We start from the raw sequence: 9,200 nt of genomic DNA on the forward strand, positions 1-9,200 counted from the left end.
CCACGCAACGCTCCCCTACCCCCCTACACCCCTCCCTTGCTCCCCCCCCCCTTCTCTCACCACCCATATAACCTCCTCCCACTTCAGCAAAACAAATTTCTTTTCCCACCCGATGACGATTGCTTGTGTTGCAAATCGAAACGTCGTGATTTATTTGATTTGATTTCTACCCACGTGACTTTACCGAAAGAACCAAAGAGTATAAATATCGTGAGTTTAATAATAAATAAATATGAGAATAAACGTTGTAGTTACTGTCCGGACCTGCGCGCCTTATTCGTACGTAAATGCAATTGTAAACCACGAGGCAGGTAGAACTCGTAACAGGTTTTATTATTAATCACTGTGGAAAGTCAATCTCAACCACCACCACCATCATACCAACTACCACCACCACTACCACAACCACCACCACCATCATACCAACTACCACCACCTCCATCATACCAACTACCACCACAACCATCATACCAACTACCACCACCACAACCACCACAACCACCACCACCACCGTGGTGGTAGTGGCCACCGTGCTGCACCGAGTGGTTCACTTCAGCGGCGATGTTGAAGGAGCGGTCGCGTGCGGCAACGTCGTTACAGACCAGGGCCTGTTTCAGGACGGGCTCCTCGTAGAAACAGCAGCCGAAGCTGCCGCGGTTGTGGTCACCACCGTCACCACCACCGTCACCACCGTCACCACCACCACCACCACCACACGGACGGTGCGAGCGTCTGCGCTTGAGAGCGTCGTGACCGGCGGGTTCCCGCCAACCGGCGGTGGGGAACCACTCGTTTGAGGCCGAGTCGACCTAGGGGAAGCCCGGGTCCCGTTCAGATAATCCCCATCACCGTGACGGCGACGGTTCAACCTCCTACCTTTGAGTTGCTGCTGCAGTGCAGGATCGCCTTGTGGGGGTGAGGGGGGGGGGAGCATGGGGTGGTGGGGGGTGGTGGGGGTGGTGGGGGTGGTGGGGGTGGTGGGGGTGGTGGGGGTGGGGGGGGTGGTGGGGGTGGAGGGGGTGGGGGGGGTGGAGGGGGAGGAGAGGGTGGAGGGGGTGGTGGGGGTGGTGGGGGGTGGGGGGGGTGGGGGGGGTGGGGGGGGTGGTGGGGGTGGAGGGGGTGGTGGGGGTGGTGGGGGTGGAGGGGGTGGAGGGGGTGGAGGGGGTGGAGGGGGTGGAGCAGGAGGTTGAGTAGCTGGAGGAGTAGGAGGAGTGAGTACGCTGGTCACCTTGCCGGTGCTGCTTCCCACGTAGGGGTTGGCGGAGCGCGCGGGGATCTCGCGTTCCACCACCACCACCAGCTCCTGCTGCTGCCGCTGCTGCTGCAGCTCCTGCTGCTGCTGCAGCTGCTGCTGCTGCAGCTGCTGCAGCTCCTGCTGCTGCTGCTGCCACAGCTGCTGCTGCTGCCACAGCTGCTGCTGCTGCTGCTGCAGCTGCTGCTGTCTGTAAATGTGGAGGCGGAGGTTCGGCCGTTGCTCTAACGACGGCACAGCAAGCGAGTCTCCGCGGGTCTCCATGAGTCTCTATGTATCTCTATGTACCATAGAGACTCATGGAGATACACAGAGACTCCACGCGACCACGGGGATTCTCTATGCAACGTCCTGTATCCGAGGCGAGGAAGTCAACGTCTCATAGCCACCGTGGCTCCCGTGAGTGTGAGGCGAGTCGGAGCTGTGAGGCTCAACTTGTCTGTTCATCGACGTAGGATGGATGACGCCTCAGGTGGACGCTCTGCGGACACTCACCGCTCACCACTCACCGCTCACCACTCACCACTCACCGCTCACCGCTCACCGCTCTCCGCTCTCCGCTCACCGCTCACCGCTCACCGCTCACCGCTCACCGCTCACCGCTCACCGCTCTCCGCTCTCCGCTCGCCGCTCGCCGCTCGCCGCTCGCCGCTCGCCGCTCGCCGCTCGCCGCTCGCCGCTCGCCGCTCGCCGCTCGCCGCTCGCCGCTCGCCGCTCGCCGCTCGCCGCTCGCCGCTCGCCGCTCGCCGCTCGCCGCTCGCCGCTCGCCGCTCGCCGCTCTCCGCTCACCGCTCACCGCTCACCAATCACCGCTCACCGCTCACCGCTCACCGCTCACCGCTCACCACTCACCAATCACCGCTCACCGCTCACCGCTCACCACTCACCGCTCACCGCTCACCGCTCACCGCTCACCGCTCACCACTCACCGCTCACCGCAGACTTGCAGAGCGAGCCGATGCCAATTACCGTCTCATTGCGGCCGTGGTGCTGGTGACGGTGGTGGTGGTGGCCGTGGTGGTGGTGGCCGTGGTGGTGGTGACGGTGGTGGTGGTAGACGTGGTGACGGCGTCCGTGGTGATGGTGTCCGTGGCGACGGTATCCGTGGCGACGACGTCCGTGGCGACGGTGTCCGTGACGACGACGTCCGTGGCGACGACGTCCGTGGCGACGGTGTCCGTGGCGACGACGTCCGTGGCGACGGTGTCCATGGCGACGACGTCCGTGGCGACGGTGTCCGTGGCGACGGTGTCCATGGCGACGACGTCCGTGGCGACGGTGTCCGTGGCGACGGTGTCCATGGCGACGAAGTCCGTGGCAACGACGTCCGTGGCGACGACGTCCGTGACGACGGTGTCCGTGGCGACGGTATCCGTGGCGACGCCGTACATCGTCCACGCCGCTTCCTGCCTCAGCCGTTGCAACTTGGCTCGTCGGTTTTGGAACCAAATCTTGACGAGGAGCCACACGGAGCGCAGCAACAAAACCAGCCAGCGGCGAGCGCCGGGTCTACGCGTGTCGGTGTCTGCGGGGACCACCCCCGTATCCGCTAAGATCAGTAGCGATGGTCTAACACCCTGACACGACCCCGTATCCGCTAAGATCGTAGCGATGGTCTAACGCCCTGACACGACCCTGTATCCGCTAAGATCGGTAGCGATGGTCTAACGCCCTGACACGACCCCGTATCCGCTAAGATCGGTAGCGATGGTCTAACACCCTGACACGACCCCGTATCCGCTAAGATCCGTAGCGATGGTCTAACACCCTGACACGACCCCGTATCCGCTAAGATCGGTAGCGATGGTCTAACACCCTGACACGACCCCGTATCCGCTAAGATCGGTAGCGATGGTCTAACGCCCTGACACGACCCCATATCTGCTAAGATCCGTAGCGATGGTCTAACACCCTGACACGACCCCGTATCCGCTAAGATCGGTCACTAAAGCCAACACCTACTTCTGCTCCTACCACCCTGGCGTTGAGGTTACCACCACGTGGCAGAGGTCGCAAACGGGTTTTGATTCCTTACCCGTACCTGTACCCGGCCGTACCCGGCCGTACCCGTACCCTAACCGTACCCGGCCGGGTATCAGGTAGGGTACGGGTACCGGGTACCCGGTTGCGACCTCTGGGATGAAGCCATGTTGCAGGCGCGGGTGGGTTGATTCTAGGAACTTGAATTGTGAGAAGAGACAAGACGTTGGGAAATGAGTGACAAACGGTGACTCACCAGTGACTCACGGCCTACCCGTACCCGGCCGCACCAGGGTACGGGTAGCCGGGTACCCGGTTGCGACCTCTGCCACGTGGTTGGTGACGGTGGCGGGAGAGTTACCTTGACCTTCTGCGGCGGAATGTTGATGGCGAACGCGAGCAGCAGGCGTCCACGTGGGTCCAGGTAAGGCTCGCCCAGGAAGGCCTCCTCCAGGCGGGCGCGCTGAGCTGCGCTCCGTCCGTCCGTCCGTCGGAGGTTGGGGCCGTCAAAGTCGCGTCCCGTCCGGGACGTCGCGAGAGAGGTCACGCCGGAGGAGAGTTGGTCAGAGCGCAGGGGGGAGGGGCGGTGGAATCGGTTGAATCGATTGTGAATTGTCCACGCCAATTCACAATCAGAGTCGCCATACTGCAGCAGCAGCAGCAGCTGCAGCAGCAGCAGCAGCAGCAGGAGCAGCAGCAGCAGGAGCAGCAGCAACAGCAGGAGGGAGAATCCGAGAAGCTGTCAAGCTCTTTGTGCGTCACAGATGTCCAGTAGCAGGGGCCACGGGGTAAGAAAGACAAATTTCCCCCGCCGTGTAGCCTCTAACAGACTCAGGGGCAAGTGCTGTTAGTAGCGAGTAGCAGCACCTACACAGACAAAGGTCCCCCGTGTAGCCTGTAACAGACTGTAGGGGCAAGTGCTGTTAGTAGCGAGTAGCAGCACCTACACAGACAAAGGTCCCCCGTGTAGCCTCTAACAGACTGTAGGGGCAAGTGCTGTTAGTAGCGAGTAGCAGCAAGTACACACAGACAAAGGTCCCCCGTGTAGCCTCTAACAGACTGTAGGGGCAAGTGCTATTAGTAGCGAGTAGCAGCACCCATGACGGGCGGCACGACACAGCAGGGGCTGGGTGTGTCCAGCACGACGCCCGACCGCCTTAGTCTCCCTGGCGGCGAGGTCTACTACACACCGTCACACCGCCCCCACACCGGCTACTCGTTTGAGGCTGAATCGAAACGACCGTCACCCGCACATACACCGAGTGAAGACGCTCCTGGCTCGCCGGTTCATCCCCTTGGGCGGCTCAGACTCCTCCCAGAGCCGCCGGCGCCGGGAGGAGGAGGCGGTGGGAGCCTCCGTGCCGTCCCATCGCGAGCGGCCGCTCCCCGCCGGGACGACGGGAAGGAACGCGCCGCGTGGGTTCCGCTCGATCCGACGGACGCCGCCGCCGCCGAGAGTCTCCGAGCTCGGAGCGCCGGGGCGGACCGGCGGAGCGCCGCACACCCCGACCCCGACCCCGACCTCATCCTCCGATACGTGGGGGGGGAGGGCGCCCCGCCCAGCGTCCCACCCCTCCCCGCCCACGTCGCCCGGAGCGCCGGCGTCACCCAGCAGCGAGAAGATGAGGAGATCCACCTCTGTCCAGGAGGTGGAGCCTCCTCCTCCTCCTGCTCCGTGGGTCGCGTCGGCGATGGACTCCGTGGAAGTTGAGGTGGCGCTGGAGGAGGTCATGCTGGAGGAGGTCACGCTGGAGGTCACGCTGGAGGTCACGCTGGAGGAGGTCACGCTGGAGGTCACGCTGGAGGTCACGCTGGAGGAGGTCACGCTGCTGGAGGTCACGCTGGAGGAGGTCACGCTGGAGGAGGTCACGGTGGTGGAGGTCACGGTGGAGGAGGTCATGCTGGAGGTCATGCTGGAGGTCACGCTGGAGGTCACGCTGGAGGTCACGCTGGAGGAGGTCACGCTGGAAGAGGTCATGCTGCAGGAGGTCACGCTGGAGGAGGTCACGCTGGAGGAGGTCACGGTGGTGGAGGAGGCGACGTCCCAGAGGTCCCCTCCGCGGGAACCCGGCAAAGCCTCGACTCCAATCGACTCCACGGGAGAGAGCTCCCAGTAGCCTCCGTGCCCCAACTCGTCTAGCTGATCACACGGGACAAACTCCCCCAGCGTGTCTAACTCATCACACGGGACACACTCCCCCAGCGTGTCTAACTGATCACACGGGACACACTCCATGGTGTCTAACTCCTCACACGGGACACACTCCAGCACCTTGTCCAACTCATGCCACCACGGGACACGTTCCAGCTGCTGTCCCTCCTCCACCTCCTCCACCTCCTCCCCCCCCACCACACCAAGCCCTTGCAGGGCAACGCTCCGCTGGTCTACGTGGAGCTGGCTGTGAGCGCCGCCACCACCGTGATTATGATGACGATGAGTCTCCACGTCCTCTGGGAGATCCATCGCTTCAACATTCACGGCATTCTCTGCCCTGGGGGGGGGGGAAGGGGCGGTTTGTTTAAAATAAAATTCTCTGGTTCAGCAAAAGGCCCCGGGGAGGGTGGAAGGAATAAAATACGAGTCAGTCGTCATCGTCCATATCGTTGTCATCATCTGCATCGTTCTTATAATCGTCCGTATCGTTGTGATTATCTACGTCCTAGATTTGAAGCTTTCGTGACTGCAGGGATTCATACTCTTGGGTTTTTTCCGGTAAAGTCACGCAGGTAAAGCAATTAATTAAAGTAAATAAATGAAAAGTTAATTAATAAAATAAATGTAACCAACTTTATTAATTTTGTTGTTTTCATCTATATATATAAAATTGCAAATCTGTCTGTCTGTCTGTGTGTCTGTCTGTGTGTCGCCGGACCATACGCAGTTTCATTGGACGAAATGTGAGGGATTTGCGAGACACGATTGGTCCGTTTGGTTTTCCACGGCGGTTGCCCCTGGCAACGGGTAGCGACGCATTCGCTGCAGGGTGGACGCCATTTTTAATTCCCGTTAAAAATATGCGCACGCATTAACACGCGACTCTGAGGTAAATTCATCAAAGTTTCACGTCCTCTTCACTCCCCCCCCCACCCCAATGTGTGCAATTACTATTATAGGGTCGGTAGATAATAAAATTATAGCGATTAGACAGTATTATTGTAGCGCGGGGGGGGGGGGGGTGGGTAACGGCCCCAGTACCCAGCCTCAGCCGGGTGGCCAATTTAGGCGAGGCCGGAGGCTCTGCACGGTACTAGGCCTCGACACCCCACCACACTATAGGCCGTACATACTACTGCACAGCGGCCGAGGAGATCGTGGCTGGGGGGGGGGGGGTAGCAGCCCATCTGTGTATATATGTAAGGTTATTAAGAAATATATTTTTCACCCGGGCAACGCCGGGTACTTCTGCTAGTTTATTGTATAAAAACTAAATTAATTTCTTTTATTTATGAAAACTAAATTAATTAGTTTATTTTATAAAATAATTAAATTAGTTGTTTTCACAAAATAACATTTTATTTTATGAAAACAACTAATTAATTTAGTTTTAATAAAAGAAAACTAAATAAATTTAGTTATAATTATTAACTAAATTAATTTAGTTGTTTGCATTTATTTTATTAATTTCGTTTTCATTTATTTTATTTTGTTTTACCTACATGACTTTACCAAAAAAACCAAAGTGTATTATCTATACCATAGTTTTCATGATCTTTATCACGATTATTCCTTATCATCATTATCCGTGTAATTGCTATCATCACGAATATTATCATTGTTCTAATTATCCTTGTTATTATCCTTATTGTTCATTATTGTAAATATTATCATTGTTGTTACCATTATTGTTCTTAATCTGTCATGATCATTATCATTATTAAACGAGGTCATTGCAAATTCACGTAGATAGGTTCAAATAAAATAACTTTTTTTTGTTATTTCAAATAACAAAAACATATTTTTTATTCAAAGAAAATAACACATTTTTTAAATAACAAAAAAGATAACAATTTTGTTTATTTAAAATAACACATTTTTTTTAGTTATTTATAATAACAAAATAAAATTTTATTTCAAACAAAATAACAAACACATATTTTTGTTTCAAAGAAAATAAAAAAAATTGTTATTTAAAATAAGACATTTTTTTGTTATTTAAAATAACAAAAGAAAAATTTGTTTCAAACAAAATAACAAAAACATAATTTTGTTATTTAAAAAATAACAAAAAAGATTATTAAAAAATGTGTTATTTAAAATAATATTTTCTTTGAACCTATCTACGTGACTTTACCGAACAACCCAAGAATATGAATTTCTGCAGTCACGAAAGATTTAAATCAAAATCAACAACAATAACACTTTAAGTGAATAAACAAATTAAAGTTTAAACCGCTAGGCCGAAGGCTTGAGGCCTACTAACCTACTTCTAGGCGAAGCCTGAGTGCTCAATGCCGCTGAACTGATGAAGGAAGTTCCATGAGAACATTGCCGCAGGAAACCCGATGATCTATGAAGCTCTTGAGCCCCGCACAGACACACAGACACATTGCAGCGATTCTTACTGCTAGCAACCTCCTGCTCATACCAGCCCGCAGGAGATTGTTGTGTCCGTGTGCATCCACATATGGGAGGGGAGGGGCTGGGTGAGGGGTTTGAGGGGCTGGGTGGGGCTGGGTGGGGAGGGGCTGGGTGGGGAGGGTGGGGAGGGGCTGGGTGGGGAGGGGCTGGGTGGGGAGGGTGGGGAGGGGCTGGGTGGGGCTGGGTGGGGAAGGGCTGGGTGGAGAGGGTGGGGAGGGGCTGGGTGGGGCTGGGTGGGGAGGGGCTGGGTGGGGAGGGTGGGGAGGGGCTGGGTGGGGAGGGGCTGGGTGGGGAGGGTGGGGAGGGACTGGGTGGGGAGGGGCTGGGTGGGGAGGGGCTGGGTGGGGAGGGTGGGGAGGGGCTGGGTGGGGAGGGTGGGGAGGGGCTGGGTGGGGAGGGGCTGGGTGGAGAGGGGCTGGGTGGGGAGGGTGGGGAGGGGCTGGGTGGGGAGGGGCTGGGTGGGGAGGGGCTGGGTGGAGAGGGGTGGGTGGGGAGGGTGGGGAGGGGCTGGGTGGGGAAGGCTGGGTGGGGAGGGTGGGGAGGGGCTGGGTGGGGAGGGTGGGGAGGGGCTGGGTGGGGAGGGGCTGGGTGGAGATGGTGGGGAGGGGCTGGGTGGAGATGGTGGGGAGGGGCTGGGTGAGGAGGGTGGGGAGGGGCTGGGTGGAGATGGTGGGGAGGGGCTGGGTGAGGAGGGTGGGGAGGGGCTGGGTGAGGGGTTTGAGGGGCTGGGTGGGGAGGGTGGGGAGGGACTGGGGAGGGCTGGGTGGGGGGTTTGAGGGGCAGGGTGGGGAGGGTGGGGCTGGGTGGGGGGCGGGAGGGGTGGGAGGGTTGGAAGGGGCTGGGTGGGGTGGGTGGGCTGGGTGGGGGGTGGGAGCGGGTGGGGCTGGGTGGTGAGGGGCTGGGTGGCGGAGGGTGGGAGGGGTGGGGTCGGGTGGGCTGGGTGGGGAGGGGCTGGTTCACCCCAGTGGTGCCCTATATAAAACTCAACGTTTAACCTACTCACGCCGGCTTTGCCCGCCCTCACAGTCGGGCATATTTGCGGAATACCACCACGCCGCCGGTGACCCTGAGCAGGCCATTGATGCGAGCAACCCGACGTGTTACTAGCAGCTCCCCTCCGCAGCAGAATGTGTTTGTTTTTTAGGTGAAAATAATCTCCCACGCGATTAGAGACTCAAGTCTCTAATCGCCGACTCTGGCGAGCAGAGAGAGAACTTTAAACGTCTTCACCACGTCCGAGAAGGACACACAACGAATTGTGTGCGGGAGAAGATCAATAACCGACAACCCCCTCGACGTTGAACGTGTTTACAAATCACATCGGGCGGTCACCCGTGGGTCAACCCATGGGGGGGGGGGGGGTGTAACCCTCATAATAATACTAAAGTA

General features: G+C 57.3%; 1 protein-coding gene across 2 annotated transcripts; it reads right to left on the reverse strand.

Moving 5' to 3' along the window:
• Positions 1 to 215: 215 nt before the first annotated feature.
• LOC133362295 (mucin-22-like) lies at positions 216 to 7,890 on the reverse strand. Of its 2 annotated transcripts, none has more exons than XM_061581221.1 (6): positions 7,796 to 7,890; positions 4,490 to 5,724; positions 3,594 to 3,700; positions 2,222 to 2,703; positions 1,229 to 1,442; positions 216 to 809 (listed from the first exon to the last, which is right to left on the reverse strand). In XM_061581221.1, the coding sequence occupies exons 2-6, from the start codon at positions 5,694 to 5,696 to the stop codon at positions 360 to 362; spliced, it is 2,460 nt and encodes an 819-aa protein (XP_061437205.1). In that variant the 5' UTR covers positions 5,697 to 5,724; positions 7,796 to 7,890; the 3' UTR covers positions 216 to 359. The 2 variants fall into 2 exon arrangements, with proteins under 2 accessions (XP_061437205.1, XP_061437206.1); XM_061581222.1 differs by lacking the exon at positions 7,796 to 7,890 and adding an exon at positions 7,654 to 7,658.
• Positions 7,891 to 9,200: the final 1,310 nt, after the last annotated feature.

The sequence above is a fragment of the Lethenteron reissneri genome, unplaced genomic scaffold (genome assembly GCF_015708825.2).
Source record: "Lethenteron reissneri isolate LAM-NWPU_2019-01 unplaced genomic scaffold, ASM1570882v1 scaffold_1428, whole genome shotgun sequence".
In the NCBI taxonomy this organism is placed as follows: Eukaryota; Metazoa; Chordata; class Hyperoartia; order Petromyzontiformes; family Petromyzontidae; genus Lethenteron; species Lethenteron reissneri.